Source organism: Leptopilina heterotoma, unplaced genomic scaffold (assembly GCF_015476425.1).
Source record: "Leptopilina heterotoma isolate Lh14 unplaced genomic scaffold, ASM1547642v1 Lhet_232, whole genome shotgun sequence".
NCBI classification, from domain to species: Eukaryota; Metazoa; Arthropoda; class Insecta; order Hymenoptera; family Figitidae; genus Leptopilina; species Leptopilina heterotoma.
The window spans coordinates 180964-196918 of record NW_025110949.1 but is presented as its reverse complement, the minus strand read 5'-3'; the positions used below and the strand labels follow the sequence as shown (position 1 = coordinate 196918).

At 25.2% G+C, this 15955-nt stretch overlaps 2 protein-coding genes across 2 annotated transcripts; one reads left to right on the top strand and one right to left on the bottom strand.

The window, feature by feature from the left end:
- The first annotated feature begins 345 nt into the window (after positions 1-345).
- On the top strand, positions 346-4183 carry LOC122502523 (actin-related protein 3). Its single transcript, XM_043612626.1, has 6 exons — positions 346-546; positions 1754-1934; positions 2011-2325; positions 2708-3022; positions 3095-3313; positions 3551-4183. The coding sequence occupies exons 1-6, from the start codon at positions 500-502 to the stop codon at positions 3728-3730; spliced, it is 1257 nt and encodes a 418-aa protein (XP_043468561.1). The 5' UTR covers positions 346-499; the 3' UTR covers positions 3731-4183.
- A 125-nt stretch (positions 4184-4308) lies between these two features.
- On the bottom strand, positions 4309-14911 carry LOC122502522 (transcription factor 25). Its single transcript, XM_043612625.1, has 8 exons — positions 14572-14911; positions 13936-14324; positions 11715-11943; positions 11381-11634; positions 9807-10116; positions 9411-9704; positions 9047-9240; positions 4309-4601 (listed from the first exon to the last, which is right to left on the bottom strand). The coding sequence occupies exons 1-8, from the start codon at positions 14704-14706 to the stop codon at positions 4577-4579; spliced, it is 1830 nt and encodes a 609-aa protein (XP_043468560.1). The 5' UTR covers positions 14707-14911; the 3' UTR covers positions 4309-4576.
- Between the last annotated feature and the right edge of the window lie 1044 nt (positions 14912-15955).

Sequence of the window (15955 nt, the reverse complement as noted above, 5' to 3'; positions counted from 1 at the left end):
CGACCCTATATCAACAATGCGTTTGTTTACATTAGAGAGCATTTACACCTTCTATAAAAATTGTCCAGAACGGAAAATTTACATTGGAGTAAGAGAGACAGACATACACTCTGTCTCTCTTACTCCAATGTGGATTTTCCGTTCTGGACAATTTTTACGTTTCGTTCAAGGTGCTATTGTAGACTCAACCTTAATGACATATTTCTATTGTAAGAGAGAGAAGAACAGAAATATCTTTCATCTTTTTCTGTCCAATGTTTTCATTGTCCCATATTGCGATGTCGATAAAAGAGCTTTCTTTTTTATCGATCCTACTTAGTCATTGACGACTGGATTCTTTTCCATTGCAAGAGATTTGCTGGATTTGCGATTGTTACTTTGGATCCTGTGTGTATGTGTGTGTACGCGAGGTGTGGTATTTGCGGTGGTTAACGAAGGTCTCGTCAAAGATAAGAAGAAAAATTAAAAAGGGCGAGCCGCTGCGTTAAAATAAAACATCATGCCGCTTGGACATCTTCCTGCGTGTGTGATAGATGTAGGCACGGGGTAAGTGATTATTTATTGTTTCTAAATTTCCATTTGCAACGAGTTCAGTTATAGGCTATGAGTGCGATGATTAACCCTGAAACAACTTCACTCTCTTGTGTCAGTGGCAAAGTATTATCATCATCCGGCTTGATTAAAAACTTCCGATTAGAGATTAAATACATGCATATAGTTAAAAAATAAATTTCATCTCTTATTCTGCGTAGGGAAAGTTATATTTCTACTCTTATCCTGACAGGTTGATTCATTCATTTCATTCACTTGGACCATTTCACTTTTTGACATGTCACAGAGTCCGCTATTTCTAGTTTCTTTTCACCCTAAATATTAATATTTCAATTGTTAAATTTAGAAACTTAAGTTTATATGACAAAAATATTTATGTTTATTGGCTAGGAAGAATCGTATAATTAAAAAAAATTATCTTTGCAATTTGCGCTCATTTTGAGGTTATGATGGATACTACAACATTCTTTATTCGTTTGATTAAAATATTTATTTAGGATTAAATTTGAAATCATTTACTAATTTTTAATTTTTTTAAATTTAATATTTTCAGTATTTTCAATTACATATTTCCGAAAATTCAAATAAAAATAACATTTTTAAATTATAGAAATTTTTTTTAAGAAATTCAAGAAATTCAATTATTTCCTAAAAATTACATTCAGATATTTTTAAAAACTAATTATTTTAGTTTTATAATAATTTTTTAAGATTCAATTATCTTCGAGCAATGTAAATAAAAATAAATGGAAATTTACTTATGGAATTATTAAAATTTTTGAGAAATCAAGGTCCTGTTTATAATTAAAATTCTTCAAAAATTTGATCTTTTTTATTTATATATTCTTCAAAAATTCAATTATTTTTAAAAAATTTTACCAAATTTTAATTATTTGGAAATTTTTCAAAATTGAAAAACTAAATGAAAAATTATTTTAAAATATTTAAAAAAAATTAATTGCAAGAATTTCTTTATAATTTTTTGAAAATAGACTTAAGAAAAAAGTATGGAGCATTACAATTCTAAAAAATGGAGTTTTTCTATTAAAATAATTGAATTCTAGAAGAAATTTTAAAAAATTATTTAAATTAATTGATTCAGAGATTAAGTTTAGTTGAAAATTGTAGAAAATTTCTTAATATCAAATAATTAGTTTAATAAATTTTAAATTCAATTAATTTTTATAAAAAATGTTTGTAGGTACACAAAGTTAGGTTTTGCAACCAATAAAGAGCCTCAACTAGTAATACCCTCGGCTATAGCCATCAAAGAAACAGCAAAAGTTGGAGACAATAGTGCAAGGCGTGTTACAAAAGGAGTCGATGACCTCGACTTTTACATTGGCGATGAAGCTTTCGAAGCCACAGGATACGCTGTTAAGGTTGGCGGATTTGAATATATTTTTATTTTTCTGAAAGAAAGGAAAAATGGGAAATAATAATTTTTGAAATTTTCAGTATCCAGTCAGGCATGGCCTCGTGGAGGATTGGGATCTTATGGAGCGATTTCTTCAGCAGTGCATTTTCAAATACCTCAGGGCTGAGCCCGAGGATCATTACTTTCTGCTGACTGAGCCTCCTCTCAATACACCGGAGAATCGGGAGTACACAGCCGAAATTATGTTTGAATCCTTTAACGTTTCTGGACTTTATATAGCAGTGCAAGCGGTGCTTGCTTTAGCTGCTTCGTGGACAGCAAAAAATCTAGACGAAAGAAGTCTAACGGGCATTGTTGTCGACAGTGGCGACGGAGTTACTCACGTTATTCCAGTGGTAAATCAATTATTTTCATTTATTTCTTTTTTTACGATTTGATGCTATTTTCATACTTTTTTTTAAATTTGTGACACTAAAAGCTATTTTTTTACACTCTGGAAAATAAGTGAATATTTTTTTAAAAAATTCGGAAAAAGTCAGAGAAATACTGAATCAAATTTTTATCGAATAGATTAAAACGAGTTTTTTTTTATCAGTCAAATTTAATTTTTCGATATCTACTATTTAATACTTTTTCTAATCTTAAAATCTACTTTTTGCTACTTTTTTAAAATTAATTATCGAGTACGAAGTCTGTAAAAAGGAATTCTTTTTTGAAATTAATTTTAAATGAAAATGTCGAAGTTTATAAAAAATGAACTTTTTTTGTTCTTTACAGGCGGAGGGTTTCGTTATAGGAAGTTGTATAAAGCATATACCAATCGCTGGTAGAGACATTACGTACTTCATTCAGAGTCTTTTGAGGGAACGTGAGGTGGGAATCCCTCCCGAACAGTCGTTAGAGACAGCCAAGACAATCAAAGAGAAATATTGTTATATTTGTCCAGACATTGCTAAGGAATTTGCAAAGTTTGACAGTGATTCTAGTAAATTCCAAAAATTTGATGGTATCAATAATATTACTAAACAGCCCTTCGTCGTCGACGTTGGTTACGAAAGGTTTCTTGGACCAGAAATTTTCTTCCATCCAGAGGTGAGTTTTTCAATTATTCAAAAGTAATATATTTCTTATTGCATTTTTTCTAATGAACGCCATTTTTCACAGTTTTCAAATCCAGATTTTACCACACCGCTCAATGAAATTGTTGATGGCGTTATTCAAAATTGCCCCATTGACGTTAGGAGGCCTTTGTATAATAATATAGTCCTTTCCGGCGGATCGACAATGTTCAAAGATTTTGGGAGACGATTACAACGAGATATCAAGAGGACAGTTGACGCGAGATTGAAATTGAGTGAAAAGCTGAGTGGTGGTCATATTACGGTAACTATCCGTAAATTTGTAGAAAATATATTTATCACAATTTTTTATTACCATTACTAAAAAACCAAGTTACAGAAAATTTTTTATTAACATATTTATTCAAAATTAATTAATTTATCTTAACGAAATCAATTGATTTCGTTAAGTTAAATTAATTATTTTTGTATATTTTGTAGAAATATCTCTTTGCTTGTGACACTAATTTTTTCTAATAAAAATAAATATTTTGTTGTTCAGCCAAAACCAATAGAGGTCCGTGTATTGTCACATCACAAACAACGATGCGCAGTCTGGTACGGAGGTGCATTATTAGCTAGTGGTCCCGAATTCTACCAAGTCTGTCACACTAAACAAGATTACCAAGAGTATGGTCCAGGAATATGCCGCTACAATCCAGCCTTCCGCAGTATGATATAAGAGGAAGCAAAATAATAACGCCAAAGAAGAGCGTTAGTTTAATCGATGATGAAACTTCTTTTTAGACCGACGATCTACCTGAACGAATTTAAAGAAAACTTTCGTTTGCTCTGCATTTCGTGAAACTACTATAGGAAAGATCAAATTGAGTCTCACACTAAAATCGTGCAATTAATTCTTACGTAAAACTGCCCAGAGTATTAGTGAACGCACAGAAAGTCATACATCATTTTCTAATGAAAATAAAGTAACTAATCAAGTAAAAAAGAAAAAAAGAAGAAGAAAGAAATGAAGCCTGCATTTAAAAGAGGGACTTTAGATAATCAAGGTATTATTATTAATTACTATGGCTACACGAATGACTAAAAAAATGATTAAGTGAATTATGAAAATAATTGTATAGAAATATGTACATACGAAGCGTGTGTTAAAAGAATCAACTTTTTAAAATAATATCTCTGTTTTCAAGAACCTAAGAACTCCTCAATAAAACTTCTTAACGAGCTGTAAAAAGACAAAAACAGGCGCGTTTCCCATTGTGTGGGTGTTGCCAAAACTTGTTATTGTAGCTAGGGCTATTTAGAAGTAAGACTAGATACTTAGATTTATTAAAACTGTTATATTACAATCTCGAATTTCCTGCCTTGCAAATTTAAAATAATTCATTTTTTTTTTACATCGACGGATTCGAGCACATATTCAATGATATTCTTTTTCAAACATCATCAAGCATATTTACAACATTATATCCAGAAAATTCGACAAATTATTTCCTCAAATGAATTTAAACTCGAAACGTTATTTCGAGCCGGTGATTTTGTTTTAATAAGCCGGTGAACGTTTATTTTAGTCATTTTCCTCAGGATTATCTCTGAAAAAGAAATTTTTTTCGTCAATTTAAACGTACATGATTTTATTATTTCTTAATTGAAAAGGAAGCTTTGTTATCGTCGACAGGCCTCGGACATTATAACATTTTCGATATTTTTCGACTATTTTCAAAAAATGCGACTTTTTTCGATTTATTTTCAAAAATTACGATTTTTTCGACTTTTCTTCCGAATATTGCAATAATTTTTAGTATAAAATGCAACTTATTTTCGAAATTTACAATTGAAAAGAGTTTCAATAAAAATATTGAAATTTTGTAAAATTTAATTAAAAATAATTGATTTTTTTAAAGTGTTTTTTAAAAATTTTTGAAAATCAACATTTGAAGAATTTTAATTGCACATTTTGAAAATAATTGAAATTTAATTCCTCGGAAGAATTTAATTTTTAAAAGATATTTTAATACATTTCGAATAAATTCAATTATTTTCTAAAATCTTAATAAATCCTTCAAAACAATTCAATTATTTTTATAAATGGTAAAATTCTTCGCAAGAATTCAATTATTTTTATAAGTAAAATTCTTTGCAGGAATTCAATTATTTTCAAAACATTTAATTGAATTTCTCGGAAGAATTCAAATATTTTCAAATATTTCCATAAAATTCAATTATTTCATAAAATTTTTAATAATTTCTTCGAAACAATATTCAACTATTTTTATAAATTACTAAATAAATTTTCAAAATTTGCAATAAAAAGGAATATCAATAATTGAAATTTTGTAAAATTTAGTTGAAAATAATTTATTTTTTTTCAAAGTGTTTGATAAAAATTTTTGAAAATAAACTTTAAAAGAATTTTAATTGCAAATTTTGAAAATAATTGATTTCTCAAAAATTTTAATGAAAAATCTTTAAGTGTAAATTTAAAAATGGTAATTAATGAAAATTAGCTATAAAAAAATTATATTAAAATATTTTTGAAAAAAAGTAATTCTTACAATTTTTTGCATTCTAATTTTTTAAAATTCAATTATTTTCAATATTTTTAAATACAAATTTCCAAAAATTCAAATACATACAAAAAAATAATAACATTAAAATTTTTTACAATTATTTTTAACATTTTAACAACATATGATTTTTTTAGATTTATTTAAAATTTTGGAGAAGTTATTATTAATTATTTTTTTAATAGAATTTACCAAATTTCAATTGTTCGGAAATTTTTCAATTATATATCATTGAAAAAAAATCTTTCATAAATTATTTTGAAAATATTTTGGAAAAATTAATTTTAAGAATTTCTTTATTATAATTTTTTTGAAAATTAATTAATAACTTAAAAAACAAGGACAGTTAGAATCATTATAAAGAGCTGAATATTTTTATTTAAATAATAAATCTGTTTATATTGTGGCCTTGGGTCCTTTGGGCCCAAGGTTATAGCCAAATTTTCTTTTTCGTATTTTCATTGCATAAAATTGTATTTCTTTTACAAAAACGAATTAATTTTGTGTGTATAAAGTACATAAAGATTATACCTCTTTACAGAATTAATCGCATTTTTCAATTTAACAAAGAAATTGAAAACTTAATTTTTTTATTCTTTAATAAATTAAATAATTAACATTTTATCAAGATTTAACTAACTTATACTAATGTAAAATATTTTATGTTATTTTTTACTTTAAGCAAAACAAAGCTTCCTCTTGGAAAATAATTTTTAAATTCATTGCTGATCACAATGAAGAATTGTTTTTAAAGATAGTTACTTCTTTTTAAGGTGTATTATGTAAACATAACAATCAACGGTGACTAATTACAAGATTTTAAACATTTGAATGTAAAATTTTATAAACAATACCGTTATAATACGAATCATCTTTATTTTTTATTTAATTACGTAGGTATACTCTTTTCTAATTTTTATTTTATTGCAACTGTTAACTAATTGATTACTTGGAGTTTGAAAATTTCATGAAAATTAACATGAAAACGTTCAAACTTGAAGACTGTATAAATTTAAATTTTGGTAAAACAAAAAAAATAAAAAAACAAATAAATAGATAAATTGACAGAGAATGTAATTAATTTAGAATTTTTAACTATGATACTGAAAATAATTATTTAAAGACTTTATTTTATTTTTTATTGAAAATAGTTATTTTCGTAACAAGGGCGCAAAATAGGTGATTGCGACGATGGCGAAATGAAGGGACCGAGGGGACACAATTTCGCGCCCGAGGCGAAGCCGAGGGAGCGAAAGTGTCCCCGAGGTCCCGAAATTTCGCCAAAGTCGTAATCACCTTTGCGCCCATGATGCGAACATAATTTTTTGTCCTAACTGCATGGAAAGTATGACATTGAGGGCACGCACGATTAAACGCTCATATTAGTTAAAAATTAAGCTCTATATAAACATTACATCGAATGAAGTTTATAATGATAGAAGTTTTAAAATAGAAATAAAAAACTATGTATTCTGGAAACATAGTATTTATTTAGAACGTAGTAATTAATAATTGAACAAAACTGAAACAAGAACTTTTAAAATTGACAATTTTGATAAACGAAATGGGAACAAAACCAAATGTCTCATTATTTTTTTTAGAGAAAATAAAAAAAAAATTGCAAATTTTTATAGACAAAATAAAACAAGTTGAAAATGTTTGCAGTTCTATAGTCAACATAAAAAGAAAGTCGAAAATGTCGCATTTTAATGAAGAAAATCGAATAATTAACAAGCGGGCGCAAAATACTTTTCCGCCCGCTCGGAGGTAGGGGAAGCGGGCGGAAAATACTTTACCGCCCGCTGACGTCATACAAGCGGGCGCAAAATACTTTTCCGCCCGCTTCCCCCACTCCCGGGCGTAATGTGTTACTTTGCGCCCGCCTTAAGTGCCCGAAATGACATACTTTCCGTGCAGGTAGGACAAAAAAGTCTTTTTAACCTTCGCCGGACTTGATCCAGGTTGGGTCTTGGAATTTTATCAAAAGTACTGGAGAAAATATTGAATTTCTAGAATTGATGAAAAAATTCTAGTTCTTGGTGTTCATCAACATTTAAAAATATTAAAAACAATCACCATGAATTTCAATACAAAGCATTAAATTTTTTTTACTTGTGACAAATTGAATTTTACAGAATAAAAAATCAAAATTTATTTTAAATAATTCTTAGTTCTTGAAAATCTTCCATAAAATTATTACTATTTTTAATTATTAAACAAATATAATAATGTACTTCAAAATTTTTAAAATAACTGAATTTTGAAAGATTTGCGTTTACATGTTTAATAAAAACTTGAATTTTAAATGGTTTTAAATTCAAAACTTTTGAACATCTTAATTCTTGTGGAAAAATAATATTAAATATTCATTTAATGTTTTTTTTTTAAAATTATTAAAGTATTAAAAATATTTTTTTGTATTTAATTATTTTTAGAGTGAACTAATATTCTTTGGGATCAGGGCAACCAGTACGAATTTTGTCTGGAAATCAGAGAAACTCAAAATCAAATTTTTACGGCATCCTGAACAAAATACCACTTTTTCGGTATAAAATACAATTTATTTCGATTTTTTTAATGTGAAAAATAACAACAGACAAATCTCTCAAGAATTACTTGTAATTTTTTTAAGATAATTAAATTTTTGAAATACATAACTATAAGAGTTTTAAATAATTAAAATTTTATAAAATTTTATTAAAAATTGACTTTTTAAAGTGTTTTATTAAAATTTATGAAAATCAAATGTTTAAGAACTTTAATTGCAAATTTTGTGAATAAAGAAAATCTTAAAAATCTTTAAATGGAAATATTAATGAAAATTATCTTCACAAGAATTATATTAAAAGTATTTTTTAAAAATGTAATTCTCAAAAAATATTCATTATCATTTTTTAAAATTCAATTACTTTCAATATTTTCAATTGTAAATAAATTGTTCAAAAATTCTTTGAAGAAATTCATTCATTTTTGAAAAATTACACTAGAATATTTACAAAAAATTAATTCCAGAAATTTTTTATTATTATATATAATTTTTTCAAAATAAATTGTTTTCAACAATATTTAAATTATATTATTAAATTTATTACAAAACATTGAACTTTTTATTTAAATAATTGAATTCTTCATGAACTTTCCGAAAATTATTAAAAATAATTGATTTAGAAAAGAAGTGTAGATAAAAATTCTGAATAATAATTCAATTCTGGATGAGCTGCAGTTGTGACTTTGTAAATAATTGAAATTTCAGAAGATTTGAAATTGAAATTTAAGGAATTTTAATTAAACTGAAGTTTACAACGACAAAACCTGACAATTTTTCAAATTGTTACTTGAAAAATGGTCAGTTTTGACGTTGTAAATTTCAGTTGAATAAACTGTTTCTATGGTCCGTCGAATGTTAAAAAAAACTATTTAATTATCTTTAAGAAAATCAAAATTTTTTAAACAGTTTGTTAATAACTTACCCGACTAAAAAGCCATTAAAATCTGCCGGATTACCTCCGACGTCTCTAAACAAAGAGGTAAAAAATAAGGACAGAACATTTGAAGCTTCATTTATCCTCCTTGAAGCTCTGGGATTAGGATAAATGTCAATAGTTTCGAGAGGCGGTAGAGGATCGTAGGACAAAATTGGTCCATTACTTGGAACTTGTTGAGTCTACAATAAAAAAATAATTAGTAAAGTTAAATTTGTAAATAATAATAGTAATAATTATTAATTAACTAATAGTAATAATTAGTCAATTTTGCCACACATGATCATATAAAGTATAGTTCTTAGATTTTTTTGCACGCCCATAATTATAATTCTGTTAATTTATAAGTCACCTCTGAAACAGCGATAGTGACACCTTTCAAATCCGAGAGAATAATGTGTCTCAATATATTTCTCGGTAATTTCCCTTGATATCTTTTGCTCCGTTTACATTGATAAAATTTCACAGCCTCGTCTTTCGAATCCACTCTGTCCAAAACAATGTTTACTTGCTTCTCAAGCCAAGGCAAAACCTCGGCTTCCTTCCACACGTGATAAGAACGATTTACAAATAAATCTTGCAACTTTTCTAAAGATGGCGGAGTAGTACTGGCAGCTTTACTATTGAAATAATCGTGTCCTTGAACCTTAAAAAAAAAGGAAGAAGAAGGTTTTAAGAAAATTTTGTTTTAGAGGTTCAACTGAACAGTGGTCAGTTTTTATTTTAGTAGGTAAATTAAATGTCTCACTCTCGAATCCGTCTGAACGCTGCATTTATCTAGCAGGGGCATCAAAACGCCTGGGAACATTAGGAGAGCATTCTGAAGAAGTTCATTTGCAGTTTCTTGTTCTTTTAAACGAAAATGAGCGAGAGCTAAACTGTAAGCAATGTTTGGCAACTGAGACAAATTTCTCGAGCATTCCCATAACTTGCAGAATTTAACGAACCATTCGTATTCTCTAGCTCTAAGGGCGTAGAAATCAATCATTAAAACAGCAGCTAGTGGATCATCTACTGGATCTAACGACAGGAGGAACTTGGAAAGTTCTAAACTAGTCCTGTAAAAATGAATTTAATAAATTTACTGACAAACATTTTTTACTACACGAAAAAACTCTCACACGTTGTATTTAAGGTGACATTAATTTTACACAAATAAATTACTCTTCGCAAAAAAAAATCATCACATTATGCTTAGATGATGATTGACGAACAAAAAAACTCGTTTTAGACACTTCACAAAACTGACAAGAATTCCATTCCATATTTTATTTTCCTGACTTTTTCCTAAATTTCATCAAAAATATTTACTTCTTTCTTATCCCGATAATAAATTAAATTCCTACAACGAATTTTATTGTTCATGAAAGAATTTAAATATTTTTAAAAATAATTTAATTCTTGCGAAAAATTTTATAAAAATTTTTAAATAGTTAATTTCTTTCGACTTCTTTTTATGCATATTCTAATTAAAATTAAATTCCTGAGATATTTTTATTATTCATGAAAAAAATTTAATTCTTACAAAGATTTTTATAAAATTTTTTTTAAATAATTGAATGTCTGTGTGGCATTTTATTAAATTCTTTTGAAAATAATTCAATTCCTAAAAAGCATTTTATTATATATGAAAATAATTGAATTCTTGCGATCGATTTTATTAAAATTATTTAAAATAATTGAATTTCCAAGAAGAAATTTATTACTTTTAAAAATAATTGAATTTCCAAGAAGAAATTTATTACTTTTAAAAATAATTGAATTTTTGTGATGAAAATTGTTATTTATGAAAATAATTGAATTTTACAAAGAATTTCATTAAAATGACTCAAACTAATAAAATGTTCAGAAATAATTTTGTTATTTATTGACATAATTGAATTCTTGGGATCAATTTTATTCAAATCTAAAAGAATAATTGAATTATTTCGAAAAAATGTAATAAAAATTGTATATAAAATAATTGATTTATTTCGAACAATTTCATTAAAATATTTGAAAATAATTGAAATCCTCCGATGAATTTTATTATTTATGAAAATAATTAAATAGTTGTTAAGAATTTTATTAACATTTTCAAAAATAATTGAATTCCTGAGAAGAATTTTATTATTTATGAAAATAATTGAATTATTGCGAAAAATTTTATTAAATTATTTAAAAAGAATTGAATTTCTGAGAAAAATTTGGTTATTTTTGAAAATAATTGAATTCTTGCTTAGAATTTTATCAAAATTTTAATTCTTTAAAGATGCTTTAAAGAGTTTCATTGTTTTGGAAGAAAAAGATATTTGTAAAATAATAAAAATTATTATTCAATACCTATAGCAAGCTCTGCCACTGACGAACGTGAGATGCTTGAAGAGGACCACATAGAATGATCTATTTTGCTGTTTTCTATAATCCAATCGATAATTTGCTGTCGTTAGATTAAAGAGAGGATGAAAGGCATATTCGAGTGTATATAGAGCTCGTTCAATTAATTGTGCAGCTGTTGCGAGATCCTCACTCAGCTTGCAAAGCTCGGACAATTGAATAAGCGCATCGACATGATATGGATGTTGATTTACCATCGACTAAAAATAATTAAAACTATATAGTTGCACGTGAACGCAAATATTCCATAAAAAGGCTCATAAAGTCTTTTTTATCTTACAATGATATTTTCGTGGTCAGAACTTTCAACAGCTTGGATAAATTTCATCTGAGCTTGTCGATATGATGATCCGTGTTCGAAAACGAAATATTGAGTTCCGTCTTGCGTCTCCATTGAAATATCCAACATCATGGAGAGGCCTGTTTTAGCGAAAGGCAACCAACTGTCTCGAGGCGAAACCAGCCATGTCTTCTTTAAGTGGCCAGTTCGTCTTTTGCTTCTTTGTTTGCTGAAAAATTAATAAATTTATTTATGATAAACAATTTTTAATTATTCAAATAAATTCGGTCTAATTATTTAATTTTTTTCTTTGCTTTTTTGTTTTCTAAATTCTTAAATAATTTTTCTTTTCAATATTTTCAATTTTAAAATTAATGTATTGAATTATTGCACATAATTTTATGAAAATATTTGCGAATAATTGAATTTCTTCGATAAATTTTATTGTTTATGAAAATAATTGAATTCTTGCAAAGAGTTTTATTAAAATTGTGTTAAAAATAATTGAATTTTTGCAAAGAATTTATAATTTATAAAAATAATTGAATTGTTTTGAATGATTTATTAAAATATTAGAAAATAATTGAATTCTTTTGAAAAATTTTATAACGAATTAAGAAAAAAATTGATATTTTTCGTGAAATTTTATTGAAAATAATTGAATTTTTGCAAGCATTTTACTATTTTAAAAAAATAATTGATTTGTTTCGTAGGATTTATTAACGTTTTTTTAAATAATTAAAATCTCATGAAATTTTTAAAAAATTTTGTTGAAAATAATTGAATTTTGGCAAAAAAGTTTACTATTTATAAAAATAATTGAATTCTTCCGCAGAAAGTTATTATTTATGAAAATAATTAAATTCTTTCTAAGGAATTTATACAAATTTTGCAAAATAATTAAATTCTTTCTAAGAAATTTATACAAATTTTGCAAAATAATTAAAATTAAATTTCTTGTGAACAATTTAATTCAAATCTTTAAAAATAAGTTAATTCTTACGAGAAATTTAATTAAAATAATATTTAAATTCTTATTTAAAAAGTTTTATCAAAATTTTTGTAAATAACTGAATTTCTGCGAAGAATTTTATTATTTAGGAAAAAAATTGAATTCACGTTAAAAATTTTATTATTTATATTATTATATAATATTATATATAAATAATATTATATTATTTATTTATATTATAATTTTTTCTTACAAAAAATTTTATTGAAATATTTCAAAATAATAAATTTTTTGCGTAGAATTTTCTTAAAATTCTTTACAATAATTAAATTTTTGCAAAAAATTTTATAAATTTTGAAAATAATAGAAATATTGCTAAGAAATATAATTAAAATTTTCGAAAATAATTGAAAATATATCAATTCTTGTAAAAAATTTAATCAAAATTTTTCAAAATAATTGAATAATTAAATTCCTGAGAGAAATTTCATAGATTATGAAAATAATTGAAATCTTGTTAAAAAATTTATAAAATTTACGAAAATAAATTAATTTTTTTGAGGAATTTAATTAAAATTGAATTAAAAATATTTAAATTCTCATAAAGAATTGAATCAAAATTATTCAAAATAATGCATTCCTGCAGAGAATTTTATTAATTATGAAAATAATTCCACTTCTAGAAATAATTTTATCAAAATTTTCCGAAGTAATTGAATTTCTAAGATTTTTATTAAAGTTCTTTAAAAAAATTGTATTTCTAAGAAAAATTAAATTGTTTCGAGAAATTAAATTAAAATTGTATTGAAAATATTTCAATTCTTAGAAAGAATTTGATTAAAATTTTACAAAATAATTGAATTCTTTTGAAAAATTTTATTGAAATTGTATTGAAAATAATTGAATGCCAACAAAAAATTTAATTAAACATATTCAAGATAATAAATAATAAGTAATTACTAAATTGGTTAATAATTAAATTTTCTTTAATTTTGAATCTGAAATTATTTGAAAATAAAATTTTTTCTTTAATTTGCATAATAAGAAATGAAATATCGCATTTCGTTAGTTTATAATAATTATCGAATAGAGTACCTAAAATTAAAATATTTTTAAATAAAGAATATTAAAGAGAAAAGTATTATTAAAAAAAAAGAATTCTGAAAAAATTGATACTATTAAAAAAAGTTTTAAAGCTTTGAAAAATATGTTAGAATAAATTGGAAAAATTTGCGAGTATTTTTTTTTTTAAATTCCAAATGAGCTAACTTTTCTTCGGCTTGAACTGTTTTGCTTCCGAATATTCTCTTGAGTTCGTTGATTGGATTTAAGTGCTTATGATGCACTGATAGAATTTCATCTTTAGATTTTAGGACAATTGACTTTGAGTTTTCAACGTCTACTTGACTTGTACTTGGTGTTGGTTCGCCAAGTAATTTATTAACTTCTCGCACTGTTCTTTCAATCTCATCTTCTGAATCAACTTTTATTGCACCAGCATTCTGTGGGGCATTATTTTGATTACGATTTTTACGCTGACGTTTCTTTTTTTTACGTTTAATTTCTTCCTTTTGAGTATTTTCATCCTCCTCTTGACTAACTGCATCATTTTCATCTGTATTGTCTTGTTTTTCGTCTTCAGATTCAGTATTATTCAACTGTTGGATTCAATTGTATTTTTATTAATTTCTTTCCTCGAAATAATATCTCTTTATTTTAAAAGATTATTTTAATTACTTTTTTTTCAATTATAAAACAATAAAATTTAATTCAAGGGCTCGAACCAGTGAAAAATTTTTAAAATACGGACTTTACGGATATCTTTATCAATTGTCAATAATATTATATAAAAAAAAACATAATTTGAGGTTAGGATTGTGAAATATTTTATTTCGTCAAACTCACCAAACTGAATGCATTGAATTTTTTTTGCTTAACGTCTCGAATATTTGTCTCTTCATTATCACTTGTGTCATCAAAATCATTTGACTTTGGAAATATATTTGAACCATACACTTTTTTCATATATCGCGTGGACATTGCGAAAAACACTTATTGCTTTTGCAATTACAGCTATGTTATAGAGAATTGTTTGAATGATTATTTTTTACAATTCATTAGTGCGATTAAAGTTTAAAAAAATAAGAAAGAAAAATAACAAATTCACAATAAATAGAGTTGAAATATTTTCTCTATAGAATAATTTTACACTGCTGTTTAGATAAAATGAAATACAATGAAAATAAGTATAAGTTGTTGTTCACTTACAAAATATTGCAGGTAAATCTGATTGGTTTGTTTTTTCGAAGCAACCAATCAGTGAAGGAAACGTAACGTTTTATTCTTATGGTATGTGAACTATGCTTTATAATTATATTATTGTGATTGTGACAAAAGTGAAACACGCATACAGTACATATTTTTGACAGTTGACAAGGTTGACAATTTAGCAAGTTTTTTTTATTATCAATATATAACAATTCAATTATTCGACAACTTTAATTAACGTTTGCTTTTTTAATACACTTGGACAAATACAATAATTACAATGGTTCATGTTTCCGGAGGTGAGTATAGAGAGATTTTTTTCTGAACTCACAAAACCATTTATCAGTATGACTTATCAGTTTCTATGACAGGTTAAAATGTAGAAAATTGTTTTATTAATAAATTTTAATACACTATAACAATATGTGTTGAGTAAGATTTTATGTAAACCAAGTCCACTTCCGGGCCAAAAGGCTAAAAGTTACACTAAATAATATAATATAAAACCTATGGCAATAAGTTTCAGTGAAAGTTTTTTATTGTGATTTGCTTATCAATTAAAATGATTTTTAGCCCCTGAAATATTAACAAAATTAAAAAAAAACACTTTCATGATTGTGTAAAAATATATTGTAAATTTTTTACATAAATCTCGAATTATTAAAAAGTTTTTAAATAATTGAACTTTTGTAAAATTTTATTAAAAACAATTGATTTTCCTTGAGTATTTCATTAAAATTTTTGTAAATAAAATTTTAAAGAATTTTAATTGCAAGGTTTAACAATAATTCAATTCTCAACAATTTTTTCATTTTTATAGTTTTAAAATTATATTCTTTTTTATATTTTCTTTCTAGGAAATTCAATTATTTTAAATACATTTAAATAAAATTCTTCGAAAAAAGTGTATTATTTTGAACAATTTTGAAAAAATTCTTTATAACAATTAAATTTTTTCAATTTTGATTAAACTTCTCTAAAGAATTTAATCATTTCCCTTAAATTTTTATAAAATTCTTTC